This window comes from Barbus barbus (assembly GCF_936440315.1).
Source record: "Barbus barbus genome assembly, chromosome: 17".
NCBI classification, from domain to species: Eukaryota; Metazoa; Chordata; class Actinopteri; order Cypriniformes; family Cyprinidae; genus Barbus; species Barbus barbus.
Genome location: NC_136745.1, coordinates 30,594,575 through 30,620,585, shown reverse-complemented (window position 1 = coordinate 30,620,585; position 26,011 = coordinate 30,594,575). Strand labels below are relative to the sequence as shown.

At 36.3% G+C, this 26,011-nt stretch overlaps 2 protein-coding genes across 2 annotated transcripts in view; one reads left to right on the top strand and one right to left on the bottom strand.

Moving 5' to 3' along the window:
- Nucleotides 1-423: 423 nt before the first annotated feature.
- Nucleotides 424-19,041, top strand: LOC306883001 (nucleoside diphosphate-linked moiety X motif 6-like). Its single transcript, XM_079438044.1, has 5 exons — nucleotides 424-692; nucleotides 4,833-5,036; nucleotides 11,818-11,873; nucleotides 15,873-15,927; nucleotides 17,360-19,041. Exons 1-5 carry the CDS (start codon nucleotides 455-457, stop codon nucleotides 17,734-17,736), a joined length of 930 nt encoding a protein of 309 aa, XP_079294170.1. The 5' UTR covers nucleotides 424-454; the 3' UTR covers nucleotides 17,737-19,041.
- LOC306883002 (fibroblast growth factor 2-like) overlaps nucleotides 18,327-26,011 on the bottom strand; it is a 9,377-nt gene continuing 1,692 nt past the window's right edge. The window contains exons 2-3 of the mRNA XM_079438045.1: nucleotides 24,376-24,479; nucleotides 18,327-19,769 (exon numbers count right to left, since the gene is read on the bottom strand). Of these exons, the coding sequence (XP_079294171.1) occupies nucleotides 19,584-19,769; nucleotides 24,376-24,479 (290 nt within the window). The 3' untranslated portion in view covers nucleotides 18,327-19,583. The remainder of the gene's footprint in view (nucleotides 19,770-24,375; nucleotides 24,480-26,011) is intronic.

The following is a 26,011-nucleotide window of genomic DNA, read 5'->3' as shown; positions in this document are numbered from 1 at the left end:
AACTAAATAAATAAACATACTAAACCAACAAACAAACAGTATAAATAAATTCATGACAAAATAATTAAATAAAAATTAGATTAAAGTAAAAATAAATTACTAAATAAATTAGTAAATAAAAATAAATAAAAATGAGATTAAAATAAACAAATAATCAAATATTTGATGAAATAATAAAGAAAATGTAAAAAAATAAAATAATGTGACAATATTTTCTACATTAACTTTTTATATTTATTAATTATTATTTTTTTTTTACAGTATAAATTGGGTCTTATATAAGAATAAATGTATTTTTAATTTTAGGATGGGGTCTCTCGTAAGAGGATGATTATATATTGGGGCCCGTGTGTGAAATATTAAGAATCTGTATTTTAGCGGTTATGTAATTTCATATGCGCCAGTACTGGAGTAATTACGCGTTGGCTCGGCTGCTGCTGGGTTGTTTTGTGTCATGGTGAGCTGGATCATGTCCGCCGGGTTCTGCCGGGTCTCCTCGGTGCTCCGCCGCTTCTCCTCGGTGCTCGGTCCGCGCAGGGTTGTCTCCGCCGGCTCGGCTCGCCTCTGCTCCGGCTGTCAGGAGCGGCTCTGCTCGCCTCCGCTGGCCGGGGATGTGGATCGGTTCGGAGGCGTGACGGTGCGAGACTTTCCGCCGGACATCAGCGAGGACGAGTTCACCGAGCTGCTGCGGGGTACAGGACCTTAATCATCAACAAACATTAACATGAAACACATAATAATATAAAGTCATGCATAAGTACAGTGTCATGTCTGTAAACGACACTGCGTGTTATATATGCGTGCATTTCCGTCTGTGTTCTGTAGTCAAGCGCACAGCTGGTTTACAGAATAGCACATCGGTTTTTCAGTTGTTTTTTTGCATACAGATTTAATTTGTATTCATTTGAGTACAAATAAATACATAAAGTATATTTAAGTTCAATATAATCTATACGTAAAATAAATATAAATAAACTATTAAAATATTTTAACATAATATAAAAAAATCTATATTAATAAAAAAATAAAATAAAATACTAATGTCTTAGTGTCTGGCTTATATTTAGCAAGAGCATCTGACCTGATCAATTATAGCCATTTAAGCACATTTGGATCACCTAGAAATAGTCTTTAAGATATTTCATATATATTTAATGTCATAGTGTTTAGTATTATTATTATTATTTCCAAAATATTTAAACTTTTCTTTTTTACAGGATGAAATAAAAATATACATGCATCCCCATTAAAAAGTTTGGGATCAGTAAGATATTTTAATGTTTCTGAAAGAAACTCTTCTGCTCATGCATTTATTTGATAAAAAATTACAATAAAACAGTTCAATATTATTGCATTTTAAAATTAATGTTTTGTATGTGAATATGTGTTAAACTGTAATGTATTTCTGTGATCTGCAGCTGTATTTTCAGCATCGTTACTCCAGTCTTCAGTGTCACATGATCTTCAGAAATCATAATAATATACTGATTTACTGCTCAATATTTTTGAGGAAACCGTGATGCATTTTATTTTTCAGAATTTATAAATGAATAGAAAGTTCAAAAGAACAGTATTTATTTGAAATAGAAATCTTTTGTAACATTATAAATGTCTTTATTTTCACATTTGATAATGTTTTTTATTGCAATAAACAAACAGAAAAGAACAGTATGTGCAAAACACCTTTCAATAATAAACTACTTATGGATTAAAAGATAACAAAAAAGCAATATGATATAAAAACTCTTCAAATAGACAGAAAGGAGTCACAAAAAAAGAAGAAGAGAGGGCACGCAAATAAAAATATAAGTATATTAAGTAAACATGGCACAAATTCTAGATGTTTTTATAGCTTTCTTGTTAACAGACGTTTAAATGATATTTAAATACAACTTCAGTTCTTGTTTGAAGATGTTAAAGTGGGGTTACAGTTAGTATGTTTACATTTATGGACATAAAACCTTCCAATAAATAACAGGAGGTTTATACAAGTGCATTACATAGATTATTATCTCTAGCACAAAACCCAAAAAGAATGTATTTATAACATAAAGAGAAATCATAAAAAATATTTTGGACAATCAAAGCATCAACATTATTCCAGAAAGACTGAACAAAAGGACGTTCCCAAAATAAATGAGCTACAGTTTCAGAAGAAAATTCACAGAAAGAACAAGATGCTTGATCAAAACTGCTTGATAGGATAAAACCTGTGAATTATTTCATTATTTAACTTTATTTCTGAGGGGTGACCAAACATATGCCCACTTAATATCATCAAAAAGGTTGTTCCAGTAAGAAATGGAGGAAGAATTAGAAGTAACAAGGTCCAAAAATAAAGACCTAACTTTGTGACTGGATTTTTGATCAGAGAAACGAACAGAAGCGGATTCAGGACTGGGCTGGCAGACAGAAGTTAATGAGCCACTGAAAGCATACAGATTTCCAGAGAGATGGCCTTTAAAACTGCATTCAATTCTTTTCTAGATACAGGAAAGTGATATCTTAAATTGTTTCATTAATCTGATTTTATTTAGTCATCATTGTCAAACGATCGGTACACTAACAACAAATCAAGGATTTCCTCTTATGTAAAATATTACAGTTGTTCCAAATCAAAAGTTGTGAACGCAAGAAATTATGCTTATAAATAAGTTTCCAAGCCAAAAGCATTTGCTGATGATGACTAGAACGTTTGATAGGGAGTTTACTAATGGAATAATTAATAAAAAATTAATTGAGAAAAGACATAGAGGATTTACATTCCAAACAGAAGACTGATTGTGGAGAAAGAATTCATTTTTAAGGCGTTATTAAGAGAATCGAAGTCAATAGAATTTAAGCCGCCCTTATTATAAGAATTTAAAATAACAGATTTTCTAATATAATGAGTTTATACATCAATCAACTTGGTTGGTGTATCTACAAATAAGGAATGAGCAGCATAGGATTATCTAGAGATACCTTCTGCCAAAGTCCTACCTTTCAATGATAGATCTCTTAATAACCAAAGATGGGGCAACCTAGCCTTACACCACGCTTTGAAGGAAATTTTTCACGCTTGAAAAATGCATTTTAATACATTTGCCAGAAAAACTACCAAAACCAAGTCTCTGCAGGGCCTGTAATCATGTTCTAAACTATATCAAATGCTTTGTAGTAATGAAGAAAGAGGATAAAACTATCAGCGGAAATAAGATCTGAATAATCCACCAAATCTAAAATCAGGCGTATGTTATTAGATATATGTCTCTGGGGTATAAAACCTGATTGCCACTCAATTATATTATTAAGAATAGATGTTAACCTCTTTGCCAAAACTAAGGCAATCATTTTATAATCTGTATTCAGTAAAGAAATCGGACGCCAGTTTTTAATTAAAAGGGGATCTCTGTTAGACTTGGCTATTAAAGTTATTAGTTCATGATGAGGTTAGAGAACACCGTGATTTTCAGGCGATTCTCAGCCAGAGAGCACGCCAAACAGCATCTCGGTAAAAACGTGAGGGGAATTGGAAGAGAATCCCACGGCCTTTATTGTGTGGGGAATAAATAGTATTTCCATCGATGTATGGTTTGTTATGATAGGACAATATTTGGCTGAGATACAACTATTTGAAAATCTGGAATCTGAGGGAGCAAAAAAATCTAAATATTGAGAAAATCACCTTTAATATTTTGATATATTTACGGTAGGAAATTCCCGACATCAGGGAATTTATCCTTAAATTGTGGCAGAAGATGTTGTCACACGTCGATAACCTCCTGACGGATATTTTCTCTTTCTCTCTGGAATTCCGTGGATTCTCAAGCTCCATCTACGACTGTAAGCTTCCAGATGAGCCAGGCGTTTTCTCTCTCAGTGGAATGAATCTCTTCTTTTTTTGTGCGTGAGTCAATAAAACCAACTCTTTCTTTCAATCTTTAACCTCGCTGCAGACGAACTCAATGGTTTCCCTCATTCCAGAGATTTGTTCCGTGTTCCTGCCGATCTCTTCTTTCATGTCTTTGATCATCCGTGAGTTTTCAGCAATCAACTTTTCCAATCCGTCTGATCTGTTTTTCACCAACTGAGAGAGCTCGGAGAGTTGTGTAGAAATACTTGCTGCATCCAACGTTACTTTATCTGTTCTCCTCATTTTATCAGCCGGAGAATTGCACGAGTGTCTGGAAATCAGTATCATCTCAGAATCATTGTTTTGTAACTCAACATTGACTTCACGGACTTATGTGCACTTTTTCTCTTTTCAGAACCTCCCATTGTTGTTGTTTACAAAATTCAAGTCATTAAGAAAGACAATTTCTTGAAAGATCCTCTTACGTTTCACTAAAATGACTACATAATTATCTTGGGATTGCGGACCAACCATAAGTGTGTTCAGGGCACCAACTTGAAAAACCCCACATTTGATCAATTTAATGCAATTCCTTGCTGAGTAAAAAGTTTTTATTTTTATTTTCTTTTAACTGTTTTTAACAGAATAATCAGAAATGTTTGTTGAGCAGTAAATCAGTATATTATTATGATTTCTGAAGATCATGTGACACTGAAGACTGGAGTAATGATGCTGAAAATACAGCTGCAGATCACAGAAATACATTACAGTTTAACACATATTCACATAGAAAACAGATATTTGAAATAGTAATAATTTAGCAATTTTTAAAGCATTTTTGATCAATGCAACCTTTACTGTCACTTTTGAAACATTTAAAGCATTATTGATGAATTTGAGTGAGATGAAATCTTGATACTTACCCTAAACTTTTGACTTAGTGCATATAATATAGAGTATATTGACATGTTTCTGTGTGTGTGTGTGTGTGTGTTAGTGTCTCTCCATCGCTGGCGGTCAGATGGACGGGTCGCTGTATGGCTGTGTGTTCCCATCGCTCTCAGCAGACTCTCTGCGGCTGCGGCTCGTCTCGGCTTCGGCTTCCATCACGCCAGAAGAGACGAGGCCGTTCTCAGTCTGTGGCTCGGACCGGGAGAGGACAGATTGCCTGCCTTCGCCACACATCAAGTAGGAGTCGCTGGTAAGAGCAGAACGAGTATCTCACTGGTAAAGTATTGGAGGAGTGTTGGGAATATTCGTATGATGGAGGATGTAGTTTTGGATGGAAGAGTAGAATATGGGCTAAGGAGTATGGCATGGATAAGAAGATCTTCTGTCCTAATGTACCACTCACTGATGCCCTTCCACAAAGAGTCCCTGAACCGCTGTAGAGTTCAGCTTACTAGACAAGCCCAGAGAAGAATATATGTGACTCTGGACCACAAAACCAGGTCAAATTTTTTTTTATTGTTAAATTACTAATAAAAAATTAAAAGTTTTTATATATTTATGGTAGGAAATTTACAAAATATCTTCATGGAACATGATCTTAATATCCTAATGATTTTTGGCATAAAAGAAAAATGTATAGTTTTTACCCAAACAATGTATAGTTGGTTATTGCTACAAATATACCTGTGCTACTGATGACTGCTTTTGTGCTGCATACATATGTGGTCAGAATTGTTGGTACCCTTGATATAAATAAATATGATCAAAGAAGGCTGTGAAAATAAACCTGCGTTATTAATCCTTTTGAGCTTTTATTTAAACAAATTCACAAAAAGTGTTTAGTTGAACTAAAACAATTGAAAATCAATTTGGGGAAATATCAATATGAAATATGTTTTTTTTTTCTGAAAAACATGGAGACAATTATTGACAGCCCTAGACATTCTCATGAGTAAAATATCTGAAGTATATTCCCATTCATATTCACAATTTTGAGCACTCCAGGGTGATTATGAACATGAAATTATCCAGCCATGGCTTCCTGTTTCACAGAAATATAAATAGGAGGGAAAACAAAGCCCAAATTCCCTTAATCATCCATCAAAATGAGAAAAACCAAAGAATATATTTCTGACGTGCAGCAAAAGGGAATTGAGCTTCACAAATTAGTGAAGTGGCTTTAAGAAAAGAGCTAGAGCAGTGAAAATTCCCATTTCCATCATCAGGGCAATAATTAAGAATTTCCAATCAACATAAAATGTTACAAAACTGCCTGAAAGAGGACGTGTGTCTATATCGTCCTAATGCACGGAGAGGAGGAGAGTTTGAGTGGCTAAAGACTCTCTAAGGACCACAGCTGGAGAATTGCAGAAAATAGATAAATCTTGCGTTAACCTAGTCTTTATTTTACTTTCCCATAGTGTCGTTTTTACATTTACATTTACATTTTACATTTACATTTAGTCATTTGGCAGACGCTTTTATCCAAAGCGACTTACAATTGGGGAATACAAAAAGCGATTCATCTTGAAGAGGCAGTCAGACAGAGGAAGTGCTCGTAACACCAAGTCTCAGTCATTGTTCAAATAAGTACAAGCTAGTAGGTGGAGAAAAAGATAGAGGGAATTTTTTTTTTTTTTTTTTTTTTTTTTTGAGTTTAGGATGAAGTCAGGTACTGCCGAAAGAGATGAGTTTTCAGTTGTTGCTTGAAGGTTGCCAGAGATCCGGCGTTCCGGATAGGGGTGGGAAGATTATTCCACCAGCCAGGAATGGTGAACGAGAATGTTCTGGAGAGTGATTTTGAGCCTCTCTGTGATGGTACCACAAGGCGTCGCTCACTAGCAGATCTCAAACTTCTGGAGGGGATGTAGGTTCGTAATAGTGAGTGGAAGTAGGAGGGTGCCGAGCCTGTGGTAGATCTGTACGCAAGCATCAGTGACTTGAACTGGATGCGAGCTGCCACTGGTAGCCAGTGCAAGGAGATGAAGAGAGGTGTAACATGCGCTCTTTTGGGCTCGTTGAAGATCAGTCGTGCCGCTGCATTCTGAATCATTTGTAGAGATTTGAGTGCGTTTGATGGCAGACCAGCCAGAAGAGCATTGCAGTAGTCCAGTCTAGAAACAACCAGGGCCTGGACAAGAAGTTGCGCCGCATGCTCTGTCAGAAAGGGCCTGATCTTTCTGATGTTGTGTAGTGCAAACCTGCAGGAACGAGCAGTCTTTGCAATGTGCTCTTTGAAGGTCAGCTGGTCATCAAAGATTACACCAAGATTTCTGACCTAAGTTGATGGGGTAATCATTGAAGAGCCGAACTGAATCGTGAAGTCATGCCGTAGAGTCGGAGTGGCAGGGAAGACCAGAAGTTCCGTCTTTGCCAGGTTGAGCTGTAGGTGATGTTCTTTCATCCATGCCGAGATGTCCGCCAGGCAGCCTGAGATCCGTGCAGCTACCGTTGGGTCATCTGGTTGAAAAGAGAGATAGAGCTGTGTGTCATCGGCATAGCAGTGATAGGAGAAGCCATGTGCATGTATGATGGGACCCAGCGATGTAGTGTACGTGGAGAAGAGGAGGGGTCCAAGAACCGATCCCTGAGGAACTCCAGTGATCAGTTGATGTGTGACATTTACATATTATGAGTTGTAAACTTTACTTTTGTAAATAAATACTTGATTAATTTTGCGTTCTCGTTGCCTCCCTCATTTGTCACGGCTCTGAGCGGTAATTAAGAACACCGGTTTCTCCTTTGTCATTATCTCTGACTCCATGAGCCCGGTTTGGTTTGTTTGGGAGGCTTCGAGTAGCGATTGTTTGGGAAATAAAGTAGATGTTTTGTTTGAAAGTTAAGTTTTGTAAGCGGATATTCGAAAGATCAATTGTAAGCGCTCGCGAATCATTATAATGTTGGTCTTTCTGTTGCGGATAAACGATTAAAAGAGAGTTTGAAATCGAATTATGATATCTGCTTTGGTCGAACAAAATGTACTATAAAATGCTTTCACCAAAAAACAATCTCCAGCATATTCAGTTATCAGACACGTCTGGAACTTCAAATGGGACTGGCTTCTATGGTCAGATGAAACTAAAAAATGAGCTTTTTAGCAGCAAACACTCAAGATGGGTTTGGAGAACACAGGGATAAAAAGACACATGGCTTCATGGATTCTATCAAATACCAGCTGATAAAAAATCAACAAGTGACTGACTCTGTTAGAAATCTTATAATGGGCCATGTTTGGATCTTCCAACCGGACAATAATCCAAACACAAACCTCAAAAACAACACAAAAATGGGTCACTGAGCACAAAACCAAGCTTCTGCTGGCCGTTCCAGTCCTCTGACCTGAACCCTGTAGAAAATGAGAGAGGTGAACTGAAGAGAAGAAGCTGTGAATCTGAAGGATCTGGAGTGATTCTGGATGAAGGAATGGTCTCTGATCTCTTGTCAGGTGTTCTCTAACCTCATCAGGCATTATAGGAGAACATGTAGAGCTGTTAAACTGGCAAATGGAGGTTTCAAAAAGTATTGAATAAATGGGTATCGTTAAAAACATTTATTTCATTATGATATTTCCCCCCCATTTTAAATTCTTACTCTCCAATGAAAGATTTGATTTTTTTTTTTTAAATAAAAGATCAAAAGGATTAACAATGCTGATTAATTTTCACAGCCTTCTTTGATCATATTAATTCATAATTCTGACCACGTGTGTATGAGTGCTTTTGTGCTCCACGGTCATATATATATATATATATATATATATATATATATATATATATATATTTAATTAGTGCTCTGTATACCTGTCTATCCATTAAACCTTTTCCTAAAGTATCTTCATGCATCATTCCCTCCTCCTCAAAGTGACTAAATAATATAAAGATAGTGTTCCATGAAGATATTTAGTAAATTTCCTACCGTAAATATATCAAAACTGTAAAGATGATTTTCTCAATATTTAGATTTTTTTGCTCCCTCAGATTCCAGATTTTCAAATAGTTATATCTCAGCCAAATATTGTTCTATCATAACAAACCATACATCAATGGAAAGATTAGTTATTCAGCTTTCAGATGATGTATGAATCTCAATTAAAAAAAAATAATCCTTATGACTGGTTTTGTGCTCCAGGGTCACATTTATGACTTTGACCAGCAGGCGGCGCCGCTCCTCCGGGCCTCGGACACAGACATGTCCAAACATGCCCAGAAAGACGGCTAGGCGACGGCATGAGCTCAGTCTGGCAGCCGCTGCGTGTTTGTGTTTGATTAAAGCCAAATGCTATGAAGGTGAAATCCCACGCTTGGAATATTCTAGCAGTGAATAATCGAGCACATTTCCTTTCTGATCGACTTCCAAACCAACAGCCTCTGTGTTTTTATTTAGACCCTAATTGTTAAACATTTATGGGACAATTTCAGAGCAGCAATAACAATCTCACAAAGTTATTTGTTGAGGATCATATTTGATCCATCAGGATTTTATGGCTCATATAGACTGTAAGTAGTTGGAGGTTGAGAGGGAATGGAAAAAGCCGTTTTCATCTCGCATTCATAGGTTCCAGCATACTAGTTATGCTAACATTGAGGGGATGCGTGAAAGCGGTTATGAGCGGATGCCCCCTGTAGAAGAGACGCTAGCCAGCTATCTCTCTATGGGCGAGACATCCTCTCTCAAGGCTCCCTCCTTGCCATCTAAGCCCCGTCAAGAAACATCTCACTTATATAGCAAGGCATATGCAGCAGCAGGTCAGGCTGACGCTTCGTTGCACATGATGGCGGTGCTTCAGGCGTACCAGGCTGATCTGCTGAAAGACCTGGATAAGGGTCAGGGCTTGTCGCCTGATGAGGTAGCTGAGCTGCGCCGACCACGGATTTGGCTCTCCGTGCCACTAAGCGGGCTGCCACTGCTATGGGCAGGTCTATGGAGGCCATGGTGGTAACGGAGAGACATCTGTGGATAAATCTGGCAGGTATTGGGAAGAAAGAGAAGGGCTTTCTTCTCGATGCTCCAGTCTCGCCTTCCGAGTTTTTCAGTACCTCCGTCGAGACGGTGGTCGAGAAGTTTTGATCCATCAGGATTTTATGGCTCATATAGACTGTAAGTGAGAAAATGGAGGAAAAAAACAGCTGAGTTTTATTCTGATGCTTGTAGTGTAAATCAGTGAGATCTTTATAACAGTGCAGCAGATACTGACATAAAATGATCTAAATATCAGTAGTTGCTCTATATCTCCAATAATATGTCTCAGTAAAATGAGATTGAAATAATCCAAACATATAATGCAATGCTGATTGAGAGATGAAGAAATAAACGCTCCTCAGAAGATGTGAGATGAAGATCATTCCTCCGCTGAGGAACAGTGAAAGTAAAGCTTCTGGAAACAAACGCTCCTCAAAAGATCTTGATGATCAGATTTGAGACTAAAAAATGATTGATGGAGAATCAAATAAAGCTGAGCTGCTTCAGTCCAGAAAGTGTTCATCTGGAAATATTACTGCAGATATTCTAGATATTCAGGAGACCTGGTCCCTAACAGGTAAGTTCTGGGGTATGCAGCTCAGGCCTTTGGCCTAAGGGGATAATGTCACTGACAGCCGTCATACCGTCCCAGGGGCAACTCCCTTAGCCGGGTAGAGTTGTTACTTAGTGCTCGCCTTTTCTGCTTGGATTGCACTCCGCTCAGCATGGTGGCACAGGTATTCCGTTCCCCATAGCGACCCCTAGAGGAAGCAGTTCGAAGTTCCCTCGAAAGGGAACGTCTCAGGTTACGTGTGTAACCATGGTTCCCTGAGAGTAGGGAACGAGACACTGCGTCCTCTAGGTTCGCTGCCATGCTTCGGACGCAAGCTTCAGACGAAGTGAATGACGTATTTTCCCAGCGCCCCTTTATACTGTGGTCGCGCCGGTAGTGACGGTATAGGCTGTCGCCGGCCAACATGTGGTGTTTTTGTATATATGCTTCAGACACGGGTCATGCTGACGGCGTTCCCCATAGCGACCCCTACAGGACGCAGTCTCTCGTTCCCTACTCTCAGGGAACCATGGTTACATACATAACCTGAGACGTTTTCTCGTTAAAATGGTTTTAAGTCAGTTATTTCCATCTTTTGCTGTGGTGTGTCAGTAGGAAATATCAGTTTACATTTCCAAACATTCATTTAGCCATTAATTGAAATAATCCAGTGAGACAGACTAAATCCAGAAGAACTGTGTCTCTGCTTCAAGAAACCTCCTGCAAAGCTCCTGAGAAACTCTGCTCAAGTGCATCGAGGACAAAAGCTGCTTTAAACACAAAGGATGCTCACAACAAATGTTGATTTAATTTAGTTATTAGAAGTTCATTGATAAAGAAAATCTATTTATGACATTATTTTTGACAGCATCCACATTTTACAGCATTTTTACACAAGTGCCTAAAACTTTTAACAGCACTGTAGCTTTGCAGGTAGGTTTCTTGAAGCGTCTTGGAGACAGTTCTTCTGGATTTAGTCTCAATTTGTTCTGTTTCTTCATGGCATTCCACACAGACTGGATGATGATCAGATCTCAAAAATCTCACTGGATTATTACAATTAATGGCTAAATGAATATTTCCTACTGACACACTACAGCAAAAGATAGAAATAACTGACTTAAAACCATTTTTAGCTGCTGGAAATACTAGTGTTCTCATCATTTTGGCCACCACTGTATATGTGGGTGTATATATAAATAATAAATAAATAGATAGATAGATAGGTATTTAACTTTTTGAATATTAGCTTTTAACAGGGTTAAATGAAGTTAACAGCACCTCTGGTGTGTACCTGTGGTTTGAAGTGTGTGTGTATGTGTGTGTGTGTGTGTGTGTGTGTGTGTGTGTGTGTCAGACCGCACATCGAGGGGGAAGTGGAGTTCCGGAATGGGTCATATAAAACCACACACTCTCTCACTCACACACCCACTGCACTACATTCCCTCTCAGTTATTCATGTCTGTTGTTTTTCTCCTTGATTCTGTGTAATCATGAATTACTGCGGTCTTGTTTGCAGGTGCTGTTGTGGACAAATCCAATGGCAAAGTCCTTGTTGTTCAGGACAGGAATAAGGTACAGAATCAATCTGACTTCCAACACTGGCATCTCTCATGTGTCCGATAAAAGGCTCTGTCCTACTTAAAAACCCTAAATTATTTTAGTTTCATGTAAACAGTTTCATCCCTGTCATTTTGGCGGCATGTAAACAAATATGCAGTCAAAGCCACACTGTTGTACCTGCGAGCCTCGGTCCGCTGACCTTCCTCTGCTGCTAATAGACCTCTGCTGTAAACACAGTGCATTTCTATAAACGCACACTTCCACAATGCTAGAAGAAAATCTGCATTTAGTGAAAAGTTTAAATTAAGACATTAAATGTCGTAATATACTAAGGCATAATTATGTCATGAAAAGTTAGAATTATGACAGAAAGTTTAAATTATGACATACTAAATCAAAATTATGACAAAGTGAAATTGACATAGGTCATAATTATGAGATGAAAAAGTTGAAAAATGGCACACTAAGTCAAAATGATGACAAGCCAATTATGATATAAAAAGTGAGAGATTATGGCAAAAAGTGAAGTTATGACATACTAAGTCATAATAATGAAATAAAAAAAGTCAATTATGAGATAAGTCACAAATCACAATTATGGCATAGGCCTGCTAAGTCATAGTTACGAAATAAATCAAAGCTTTTTGACATACTAAGTCGAAATTGACATACAAAGTTGAAATCATGTCATAAAAAGTTAGCCAAAAGTCATAATAATGAGAGGAAAAAGTCACAATTATGACATACTAAGTCATAGTTATGAGATAAAAAGTTGAAATTATGACAAAAAGTGAAATTGTGAGATAAAGTCAAAATTATTACAGTCGAAATTCAAAATTATGAGATAAGGCAAAAAAAGACTACTTGTATCATAATTTAGAATTTTTTAATCGAACAATTATGACTTACCAAGCATGTTTTTATGTCCTGTGAGCGCCATTTACTAGTTCACATTCAACTCTTCTGACATTGATATTCACATTATTGTTGCAAATCTGAGAGTTTTTATTCTTGAATCTATCTGAATTTATATTTATGAATCTATCTGAAGATAAATATGTCCGTGAGAAATTTCAGTTGGATTTTCTGGTCATTTTACTAATAGAGTGTCCATTAGTAACTCTAATGTGCGAAGCTTCTGATGTCCTTCGCAAGTCTATTTATTTTAGCTGTACAGAAACAGCCCATAATGCATGAATATTGTTTAACATTTATTTTCCTAAACACACTGGTTTGTAGTGCAAATAGTTTTATCATTTACCGCACATTGCTATTCTTCTAATTATTTAACATACATATTCATTCATTAGGCTGAAATGTGAGGTTTATAAATGTATAAACTGTTGTTTAAATAGTAGTTTTTATGATATCAAAACACCTAAACAACATGTCGTTCTATTCTACTGTCAGAATTTTCTGAAACCATTTCAACTGTTGATTGCAAGAATTTTTTATGGACTGGTGTTTGTTTTGTTTTTATATATTTTTGTCTTCGCACAAATCTACTTGTCATATAAAAAGTAGGGCTGTCAAACGATTAATCGCGATTAATCGCATACAAAATAAAAGTTTGTGTTCACATAATAAATGTGTGTATTCTGTGTATAAATATTTTGTCTATATTAATAAAAACATCTATATATTTAAAAAATATGAACGTGAATATATATTTATAATTATATTTAATTTGTATTATCTATAAATATATATTTTTTATAAAAAAAATTTTCGTAAATATATGCATGCATAAGTGTATATTTATATATGTACACACACATTTATTATGTGGACAAACTTTTATTTTGTATGCGATTATCGCGATGAATCGTTTGACAGCACTAATAAAAATAGAGCAGTGTGAGCATTCTGCTAAACCTCTTTCAGTTTCATGGAAGAAAGAAAATACTACATGGTCAGTCCAACAACTTTTATAGTAAATGATGACAGATGTTCATTTTACAGAAATCCAGAGCCTCATTGAGGATTTCTGAGCTGAGACTGCGATTGAACGACTTTTTGAGTGATAATGAATTCTGTGTAACCTCGGTAAACGTCTGCCTCCAGCCCTCAAGAGCGTTTCCCAGTCAAATAAACAGCTGGATTGAGCTCGGAATGGAAACTCAAAGGATTGTTTTATCCACCCGCCAGCAGCTTTTATCTTGCGTCACGGCCTGCTTCAGTCGTCATTTACTAGTCAAATGGCCTGCGTGTTCAGGTTTAAAATATCTCTGGGAGTATCAGAGGTCGGACTGAAGCTCACTTTAGTCAAACTCGCCGAGTTATTTATCTTCATGGAGCAGATTGCATCTGGGAGCACCAAGTGTGTCAATCTTGTGGGGATGTTTCTCTAATGTTGAAATGATTAAAACCCCTGCTGAGCGGTTCATCTTTCACCAGTGGAAAAACAATGACACATCGCAATGTGCTCTTATGCAATAAGATGAACTCCCCGGCTCCGTCCCAAACCCTAACCCTTCACTGTCTACATAGACAGCATCCTGACTGAAACTGAACCTTATAAGTGACTGATCTGGGCAGCAGCTCATGTGAATCTCAATGCTCTTAAGTTACCAATTCAATACTCTAATAAGCAGAAAATGTAAACGGCTCTATTAGGTGAAATAGCCTAGTAATATTACATCCCGAAAATGAAACTTTGATGAAAATGTATTCACCCATATCTAAGATCAGGATGAGTTTGTTTCTTCATCAGGTTTGTATAAATGTGTCTCTGCATCAGTGTCTCAGCAATGGATGCTCTGCAGTGAATGGGTGCCGTCAGAATGAGAGTCTGATAAAAACATCACAATAATCCACACCACTCCAGTCCATCAGTTAACATCTGGAGAAGACTAAAGATGAAACTAATCAAGACGTTTTTAACTAAAATACCACAGTCCATAATCCATAATAACACTTCCTCCAGTAAAAATTGGTCTGGTCTGAATCAGGAGAGAAATCTGCTCAGATCAAGCAGCGTTTACAAGCCAAAAGAGATTCATCTTTAGTCTTCTCCAGATGTTAACTGATGGACTGGAGTGGTGTGGATTACTGTGATGTTTTTATCAGCTGACTCTCATTCTGACGGCACCCATTCACTGCAGAGGATGGATTGCTACATTTGCAGATGAAGGAGAATTGGATCCAAATGCAGTTAAAGTTTATCAAAACAACAAAATCATAAAAGATCGTCCAAAACCAATCCAAAGTAATGGGGAACAGCAAACCTAAGCGCACAAACAATGGATAAAACCTGACAAAAGCATATTAAAAACACACGGTCTTAAATACACACAGCGTAATAAACTAACAACAGATGAAAACAATCATGAGTTAACAAGGGGAACATGAACGATGAAACAGGAACAGAGTACAAACTGCAAATCACTTTAACACTTCCTGTTTACTTTTACTTTTCCTGTATTTATTTGATCAAATCAGTTTATATGAAAGGTATTCATAACAATCAAGTTATTTAAAGACATAAAATGTTTTCATTGTTGTTCAATACACTGAATATGTTTTTCATTTGCAATGCAGCAAATACTTCATATTAATGATAGATAACACTCTTCAGACATTATTGCCCACAAAAATACTCATTGATTTTTATTGATAGTACAGAAGATTCTCATGTCACAGACCTTTAAAGCTGTTACATTACATTGTATATATATTTTTCAGCGGACCAAAAACCACTCAAGTAAGAATCAAAGTTTCATTCATAACTAGCAGCATTTTCTATATTCTTTTAAAACTCAATATGGAAATACTGTGTACTGGACTTTAGTAGCCCACATCGCAAATCTAAAACCTATAAGACAACATTTTTATGAAAATACTTGATATTGTGTTGATAGATATAAATAATATTTAGATCATCTGTGAACGTGGAATAAAAACGATAAAGTAGCAGAAAGATAAAATGACTAATTTCCATAAAAATATATTTCTAAGAAATACAGCTAAAATAACATGCATGTGTTAAACGTGACTTTTCTTCCTTTTCAGACTAAGAATGCTTGGAAGTTTCCCGGTGGTCTGTCAGATCTTGGAGAAAACATCGGTAAGATTCAGATCCAGAATTGATGTTAAACTGAATCAAAAGAATCAATCACAACCGTACGTTCTTGTACACAAATTAAAAGCAGTAAAAGAAACTTTACCTGCTGCACAAGTGCATTAATAAGAACTTCATCTAATATTTGAGACCCTCAAGACATTGTTACTAAAATACCCTTCTTTACTACAAATAAAACAACAAATGACTTATATAAACTAGATTATTTATCGATTACATCCTTGCATAGATCAAAGCTTTCTCTAAAAAATAAATGTTCTGTATAAAAGTTCAGTAAATGACATTGTGTTCACAAGCGTACAATAAAAGATTTCATTCAGGTTTTATCCTACTCTATGTTTCTCATGATATAAGATACAGTAAACAAAGTTCAAAACTGATTGTGTGAAAATATTTAAAGGAACAGTTCACCCAAAAATTTAAAATGAGAGAAAAATGTACTCATGCCATCCATGATGTAGATGAGTTTGTTTCTTCATCTGGTTTGTATAAATGTGTCTCTGCATCAGTGTCTCAGCAATGGATGCTCTGCAGTGAATGGGTGCCGTCAGAATGAGAGTCCAAACACTGATAAAAACATCACAATAATCCACACCACTCCAGTCCATCAGTTAACATCTGGAGAAGACTAAAGATGAAACATCTCTTTTGTCTTGTAAACGCTGCAGATTTCTCTCCTGATTCAGACAAGACCAATTTTTACCAATTTTTGTGATGTTTTTATCAGCTGTTTGGACTCTTATTCTGACGGCACCCATTCACTGCAGAGCATCCATTGCTGAGACACTGATGCAGAGACACATTTCTCCAAACCTGATGAAGAAACACACTCATCTACATCTTGGATGGCCTGAGGGTGAGCAGATTTGCAGCTAATTTTAATTTTTGGGTGAACTATTCTTTTAAAGTCTAATGTGAATTTATACCAACTAAGTTCCTGTTGCTGTGAAGTTCTGACAGAGTTTATTTTGAATGATAGAATGTATAGTTCCGGTCCTTGATTCTGATTGGTTGAGCCGCGTTCGAAGCTGTTGTGAATTACTCTACAAAGTAGCATACACCTTTGTTTATGTTTGTGTGTTGCTCGGCAACCACTTTGTTGCAACCACTAACGTTTCTGAGGAACTACATTGTTTGGCGGAAGAATAATGTTTTTATTAATAATATCATTATACTTTATTTGCTCTGTTTTATTTTGTGAAACCGTACTACATATATGGAATAACTGTTTTATAAAAGCAATAATCCCCATGAAGCCGTGGTTTACAGTGAATTTTATAACAGCTAAGGGGTTTTAGGAACTCTGCTTCGCGTCATGCCTAACAACGCCCCTTAGCTGTTATAAATTCACTGTAAAGCACAGCTTCACGGGGCTTATTGCTTGATTTCTCTATTCTAACTGGCTGCTCTATTTCAGGCGAGACGGCCGTCCGGGAGGTTTTTGAAGAAACCGGCGTCCGATCTCAGTTCTGCTCGCTCCTCAGTATCCGTCAGCAGCACAATCATCCAGGAGCGTTTGGGATGTCCGACATGTACCTGATCTGCAGACTCAGCCCGCTCTCCTTCCACATCGACTTCTGCACTCAAGAGTGTCTGCGCTGCGAATGGCTGGATCTGACCGAACTCGCCAAGACCAGCGAGACCACGCCGATCACGAGCCGCGTCGCTAAACTCCTGCTGTACGGACTGCAACACGGTTTCCAGAGCATCGACCTGACGGTGGAGCAGATGCCGGCCGTATATTCTGGCCTTTTCTATCAGCTCTACCACAGACGACTGCCAGAGACGCCATAGAGCAACTCCACACCGCACCAAATTACTGGCTTTGTTTTCAGTACAATATCTCAACATTTCTAATCAAGATACATTTACTGGAGAAGCACAATGACTTAAGACACTTAGGCCTGGCCACAGTTCATTTAGGACATGTACGTAATGTTTATAAACATGCCTTTAGGAAAAAATATTACTGGTGTCCATCTTGAGACAAAACAAAGGCATCGATATATTTTAAGATCAATCAGTGCAAGTTTGTTTCAGTTGAAACAGCTCAGACTTGGGGACTATTAAGCCTTGTTTGTGAAACCAGGGCTTAGTCTTGTTTTATTAAAAATGCATCAAAATTAAGTGAGTTTATGCTTAAAACATAGATTCAGTGGGGTCAGAAAAATTAAATTAAAAATAGGTGCCTATGGGGTCCAAAAATAATCTTGTTTTCCCGTTGAATTAAGCAAACTCGCTTGATTTTGACATTTTTTCAGAAAACAAAACTTAATATCTTAGGTCATTCTGCATCTCTAGAAAGTGTGTCCTGATTTTAAAAAAACAACAACAACAAAAAACAGATACTGTATTTGTACTTGAAAATATATATATATTTTTTTGCAATGCACTCTTCAAAATAAAGGTCTTCGAGAACTGAAAATGCTTTAAATCTCATGAAGACTCTATCTTTAAAATACATATCTTAGAAATATTTGAGACTTATTTTACCCCAAAATCTAAACAAAAATGTTTTGAATAATGAACATAAAGCCTACAGTAGTTTTTGTATTTCTAAGTAACTTGCAACATGCAAAAAATACATATAAAAATACATTATGATATATATTATAAAGTACTTTTGAATGAAATAAATCACGATAGTATCTGTAATTATTGGACATTTCTCACAATAATGGCACTAAGAAGAAAAACCTGGCTCTGAAAACAGACTTAATTTTCTTTATTTTACTTATAACTTTTTCTTGAGATTCACACCAGAATTTTTCTTATTAAGTGCTATGATGAATAGAGTATTTTTTATTTCATTTTTGATTAAATGGCAAAATAGTATATTTCTTTGTTCCATTGAAGAGCCTTTATTTTCAAGAGTGTGTTGCAGATGGACCGGTTTTATTTTCTGAACTTATATATTATGTTACCTGACTAATCTACCTGGAGCTTTTGCAGTTTTTAATCAAGGAAACAGTCTAATTTCTCAACATTACCTCAGAAAAAATGATAGACTGTTACTGTTACTCGCAGCAAAGATGTAACTAAACTATATTTCTCAGCCAAGACGATATATATATGAAAAAGAGAATAAAGTTTTACGACAAAACATTCATGATGTACTCAGAATCCCTTCATCAAAGCAAAACCTTTCTTTCTTTCTCTAAAATACAGTATAGAAATACTTGCGTATACGAGCCTTTTGCATAAAGGAGCAGCATTAAAGTAAACTCACATTTTGTAGCCGTACGAAAAACATTCCTGCGAGAAATAGTGCAGGTTTAGTGCAGATCAGTGAACTCTTCCAACCAACCCTACTTGCCCTTGCTCGAGGGAATATAGAGGAATGATAGAGTATTTGGGAAAGTTGGATCTGAGATGGTATCGGTGGGATTTGGGGTCGGAATCAAGGAAAGCGCCGAGTCTCTTCTGAGGATCTTGCTGATATCTCCTGGGTCACTGAACATGAACAAATAAACCCTGTAAAGCTCTCCAAGTGTTTGGGAAGCGTTCCGAGATAGAAATGCTGCAGGGAAGCGGTTTTTCCAGACCGGATGAGCTCATGGTGTCTTGGCGTAAGGTTGGTTTGAAGTGTGTCTGCGTCAGTGGTCTGTCGGTCTCGTTCTGTGCTTGACAGCATCTCTCCATCAGCACTTGACTGACATGGGCAGAAACAGGATGGCCTTCTGGCCCAGGCTGGTCTTCGAACCCGATTTATACTGGCCTGTTCTCTTCAGAGCCACGTACCAGTCGGGATACTTCCTGGATCGGTAGGTGTTGTAGTTGTTCGACTCCAGGTTCTCCAGGAAATAACATTCATCTGTTGTTCTTCTCTGAGAGAAAGAGAGAGAACGACAACATTACATCATTGCTTGGAGACTAAAAGTGATACTTGAGGCCCACTTAGTGGAAACATTCACTCATAAACCTAATCTTTAGACCAAGTCTGCAAAACTACAAGCACATGCTTTAAACTCAGTTTGATATTGTAAAAAAAACTTTTAGCAAAACTCTAAACACAGTTTCTACATTACACACATCATTCGAAACTAACAGCTCTTTTGGTTCATTTTGGAAACTGCTATTTTAATGCCACACTCATTTACTGATGAGCTACACAGAGATCACGAGTGAAAACATCTGTTCACTTAGTAATTAAAGAAATTAATTTGACCCCCTTGCATTTCTGTTTACATCGTATCTATGTTGTATAAAGCACTATATAAATAAGAAATATATATATATACATATATGAAGAGTTTATTTGCAAAATCTGATAACTCCGTTTTTTCTTTTAATTTTCAAAAATCATGTTTTTTATTATGTTAGTTAGACAGGTTTTTTTTAACCTAGTCAAAAAAACAACAACTGCAGGAATCACAATGAAAAAACATGATTTTTGAGAATTGTTCAAAACGGAGTTATGTTTTTGCAAAGAACTCTTCATATATATATATATATGTGTGTGTGTGTGTGTGTGTGTGCAAAATTTGAAAAAAGCTAACACACATCACTGTAGCATACACTGCAAAAGTAAAATTATCTGCCAAAGTAAAATATTCTCAAAACAAGAAGAATATCCCCCCAATGGCAGATAATGTGACTTGTTTCAAGCAAAATGCACTTAATTTACTTTTCCCCCTGGAAACGAGTAAATATCTTGTCATTTTGCTTATCTAGTAAATGCATCTTAATTTATAATTGTTAGATATTTTCACTAGAAACAAGACAAAAATACTAATAAGCCTTTTTTACAGTGTAGCCTAAGCATTAAATACCACTTTTTCACCACAAAAATATATAATCAGCTTATCAATTGGTAAAAGTTCAAAAGTTTTGACGTTCAAAAATGTTTACTGAGAGACCTTCATCACTAACGGCAAAGCCATTGTAGCTTAAATTGTACATTTATATCTGTTTTGCATTTTAAGCATTAATATCTCTATTTCGTTTTTCTATAAAATATATCATAAGCCTAACAATTGGTAAAAATTTGAAAGTTGTCATTAGTCTTTCATTAATGCACATCATTGTAGCTCAAATTTACTTCTGTTTTGCACTTTTAGCATTACAATAGTAATATTTTAGCAAAAACAATCAGCTTAACAATAGATAAAGTTAAGTTTTGAAGTTCAAAAAGTTTAATTAAAAGATCTTCATCACTAACGACAATATTGACGCGCATAATTGTAGCTCAAATTGTACATTTACGTCTTTTTAGCACTAAATACCATTTTTCACAAAAAATATACAATCAGCTTAGCAAAAAAATAGAAGTTGATAAGAATTGCAAAATTTTAATTGAGACCTTTATCATTAACATGCATCAAATTGTACATTTATGCTATTTTGCATTTTAAGCTTAAATACATTTTTTCACTTTAAAATGTATACTCAGCGTAACAGCTGGTAAAGTTGGAACAGTTAAATGATTAAAAATGCATTTTCTCAGTGTTTGGTGTGTTTCTTCTGCTTTAGTAACAGTAGCTACATGAACTAAACCCGTTGATCATGTTCTCCAGCGTGATTTGATCTTAAAACTCTCTGTTTCCAGATTTTCAATGTTCTCTCCGATGTTTGGAGCTCAAACACAGCTGTTTTTTTCCTGTGGAGTCTTCTTCCAGCTACAGCAGTGAAACTGTGCTGGACCATTCCTGTTCGTCATCTATTATCTGCAACAACACTGCTGTTTATTAGGGGAGTATTCTCTGTTTTCTCCAGCAGCTTGAGCCGGACGTCTGGAAAGCGTCTCCTGACAGGCGCTCCAGGCCAAGGTTTTATGTGACCTCTGTGATGCTGACATGCTGCTCATTTTAAAGCCAACGCTATCTGAAGTGTTAAAACAGGATATTAAACAAGAGTAAACGTGTCTCTACACTCTGAAAAATAATTCCCATTGATGTCTACATAAAGAACATTCTGAAGCCTCTGGTGCTCTTGGGTTGTTTTTGACAGAGAAATTTTACACAGTGGTTTTTATGAATTTTTTACTTCATCAGAATGGTATGAAACCTGGTAAAGGTTATTTTGTGGTGAAAAATGACTGCATTGGAAATGAATGAGAAGTGAATTTCATATTGTGGAAACGTTTGGTACTGCACCCAAACAAAATCTTACTGAACGCTCATTTTTTGAGATATCAACCTCAAATTTGGAACTAACTTCATTAGATTTCTAGCTTTGATTTTCTAGCAGTCTTAGAGAAAAACAAGTTTTGGAAAATGTATATTTCATATAAAATCTGAAATTATTATTTTTGTGCATTTTTTACAACAATACATTTTAACTTCCATAACTTTTTTCACTTTAACTTTATTTATTTTTTTATACATTTTTCACTGCAGCAATAATCTGCCAAACATCATCTTATAAATAGTGACAAAATTTCAGGAAAAAAAAAAGATTAAATAATTTCATTTTCAAGTCTATGCTCAAAAAGTAGCTACCAGGTTTAAAAAAAAATGGATTATAACTACGGTATAAATATAATTTAGTACCATAAAATCCCCTAAAAATACAAAATAGTAAATAAAAAACATGATCAAAGTAAAATATAGTACTTACATTTCATTAAAGTAAAAAAAAAAAGAGTGCTCATTTTTGACTGCCGAGCAGCACCAGAGGGTCAACATGCATTTACTTGAGAAGCACAATGTCTTAAGATCTTACGTCCTGTTTCCTGGAAAAAAGTCTACCAAAATTTAGGTTTAGGCTTAAAAAAACCAACATATCTGCCGATGGCGTCCGAAATATAAACTTAATCCAAACCGAAAGCAAGTTTATTTTTCTCACTCCACTGGCAGATCATTTTTCTTGTTTGAAACAGCCTTTTGAAAGCTTTATTTTTAATCACATACATGAAGGTGGCTGATGGCGTCCGGTGAAAGTTTTGAATACTTTGTGAAGGTTTGATTCTAGAGCCGACGCTGATGTTTCTTCTGGTGAGTTTTGGACAAGGAGAGCTGGAACTGAGCAAATGTTCATTGACTGTTGTGCAACACCTCCGTCATCAATGTAAGCATTGTTTGAGGAGCACAGAGACTCTCACAGCTCTAATCAACTCTGAGTGTGTGTCTACTCAACCTTATTCTGGGCTCAGAGTTCTGAACTGAAATAAAAATAACATGTCTATGAAATGCCCCATTCAGATTAAGTAAACGTGTGTGTGTGTGTATGTGTGTGTGTGTATCGATCGTATGCTTGAATGTAAAGCAAACACAGGCACAAGGTCTTTACACTGAGCTGCTGTTAGTGATGTTTTTCAGTTTCAAACAAACAAGTTATCAAAAGAATCTCAAGCATCTTGACTCCTTTTACTGCGGTAAAATGTGCCTGAATTTGTGGGAGTTAAACCCTTCTGACGTAATAATCTGTGCTTTATTACTCTGAAGTATGATTATAGATGAGCTTATGATTCCTAAAACCACGTCAATGGAAGCAGCTTGTGTGTGTGTGTGTGTGTATGTGCGCATGCATTTGTGTGTGTGAGAGTGTGTGTGTGTGTGTGTGTGTGTGTGTGCGCATGCATTTGTGTGTGTGAGAGTGTGTGTGTGTGTGTGTGTGTGTGTGTGCGCATGCATTTGTGTGTGTGAGAGTGTGTGTGTGTGTGTGTCTGTGTGTGTGCGCATGCATTTGTGTGTGTGAGAGTGTGTGTGTGAGAGTGTGTGTGTGTGTGTGTGTGTGTCTGTGTGTGTGTGCATGCATTTGTGTGTGTGAGAGTGTGTGTGTGTGTGTGTGTGTGTGCGTGTCTATGTCTGTCTGTGTGTGTGTGTGTGTGTGTGTGTGTGTGTGTGTGATCAGTGGTTGGTTGGTTGTGATGTTAAAGGTCCTGCAGATGTTCCCTCAAAAACCACTGTGATAAAACCCTACAAAACACAGCCACCACAAAATCAGACTTTAACACCTATTTTACTTTGAGATCATTCTGAGGTTAAATACAGATTTAATATCATACCTAGATATAGTTGAATAGTTATGATACTGTTTTTGAAATCAAATCTTTGCATAGTTATGACAGGAAACACTGCATCTAACAGTGCCTTGGTAATCATTAACATTTTCATAAGTAACTGTAATTTAATTACACTTTTTCCTCAGTAACTGTAACTAATTACAATTACATTTATTTTGTAATTAAATTACGTAATTTAGCTACATGTAACTAGTCACTTCCCAACACTGTGTATTAATTAGGTAAGTTAGATGATGAGAGAGTTCATCACAAGTCCTCAAGATATTATTAGAATTTGTAAAGGTCACAAATTTCATTAAAATATATTTTTTTCTGTTCTTTTTCTAATTTTCTTTCTTATGTATTACCTATCTTACACTCCTCATTGATGCTCCACACATGCACTATAAGTTAGTTTGTTATAAGTTTGTTATAAGTCTTTTTCCTCTGAGATGAAAGAAAAGAAGATGATGATGAGAGCGGCTCACCGTTCCGAACAGTCGTCCGTCCGCGTTCATGGCGAGGTAACGGTTAGCACAGATCCCTTTGATCACCACTTCACCGACGGCCGTGGCCTGGAGCTGCAGCCGAACTGCGAGAGAACAAACACACAAACTCTTAGTCGAAAGCGGTGCTTCGCTAACAAGTACATACTTGAGTATGTAGCAGAATAGTAGGCAAGCTTTGGGACATATACTTCATCATAACTACGCTCTGTTGCTTAGTTACGTGCATTATGTCACTGTTTAAACTGCCCTGTCAATCATCTTGTCACAATTAACAAAATCCACATTTAATTTCATTTCATTTCCTATCGTACTGGAGAGAAGTGAAGAAGCATGTTGATCTGCCAGTCGCGGGTCTGTAATGCCAAGAACTCTCTTCGTATATTTGCATAATGATGCAATTAAAAGTTAATGACCAACCGTATCATTACAAAAGTTCACAATGTTGCTGCAGATGAAATATAACGCACATAACATTAAATAAATATTCTGAATCAAGACATTGATTATCACTCAAACCCTTTTCTCTGCCTGTCTATTGGCTATCCACCATGTTTGTAGTTTTTAAACACTTTTTATGCGTGTTTGTAGTTCTAAAAAAAGCTTTTTTTAATGTTTTTTTTACAGTGCTGTAAAAAGAGAACTTAACTTGTTGTTTTAAGTTTATAAAAATTACAGAAAAAAAAGAGATTAATTGTGCAATATAGGCAGATGTTTAGGAGTTTTCACTCAGTGAGCTTGTGCTGCGGCTGAACTGATGTCAGCTTCATTGATTATAAAGGAAATGATCTTTTCGAGTTCTGTACATATAACCAATCATAATTTGACTAAATGTTTTATTTGTCATGCTGCTACACACTGATAAGCTTTGGGAGTGAGGACAGTATTAAAATGTGGTAATGAATCTGAAAGTGCAATGCTTGATATTACAACTAATTCCATTGCACAAAAATAAATGATAATAATAAATTCCATAGTAACAGAAAAAAATGATGTCAACTTAGATCTGTGCGTTAAGTCTTGCATAGATGGATAAATAGATAGATCTGCGTCAGAAAAGGTTTCACGGATGATTTTCTAAGCACAGGTTTGTTCAGTGTTGTGTTGCTGTGATGAAACAGTCCGTTTGGATGTTTGTATTGGGATCAGATTAAAGCAGAGACGCTCAGATCATGACATGACCAGAAAGTGTGTGTGATTAATGAGTTTGTCGTCAGCTGATGAGTGGCGTCATTCATTCAGTGTTTATGTCTACAGCAGCCCTCAACAAAACACCAACACTGTGTGTTTGGAGCTACTGGACCATATCTCAGATTCAGATTTGCCCCAAAAAAAGAGTTCAATCTGACAGAACCTCCATTTGAAGACACTGAGAAATATCTTCTTTAGACATATACATAATACACTTATGCATCATATTTCTAATTGAAGTCTGTGTGTTAAAGCATTCCATAGTCAATAAACTAATAACACTATATGGTTCCATTTGTTAACATTAATTAAACTCAACGAACTATGAAACATACTTAATGTCCAACATTACCAACACATAATTCAAATCAGAAGTTGCATCTGTTCATATTATTAATTGGACCTAAACTGACATGAAAAACAGTGA

Excerpts from the sequence above, each read along its gene's own strand:
- LOC306883001 (XM_079438044.1), top strand. The coding sequence starts at position 455 with ATGGTGAGCTGGATCATGTCCGCCGGGTTCTGCCGGGTCTCCTCGGTG. Across the intron at positions 693-4,832 it reads GTTCACCGAGCTGCTGCGGG|TGTCTCTCCATCGCTGGCGG; the intron begins GTACAGGACCTT and ends TGTGTGTGTTAG. Across the intron at positions 5,037-11,817 it reads ACATCAAGTAGGAGTCGCTG|GTGCTGTTGTGGACAAATCC; the intron begins GTAAGAGCAGAA and ends TCTTGTTTGCAG.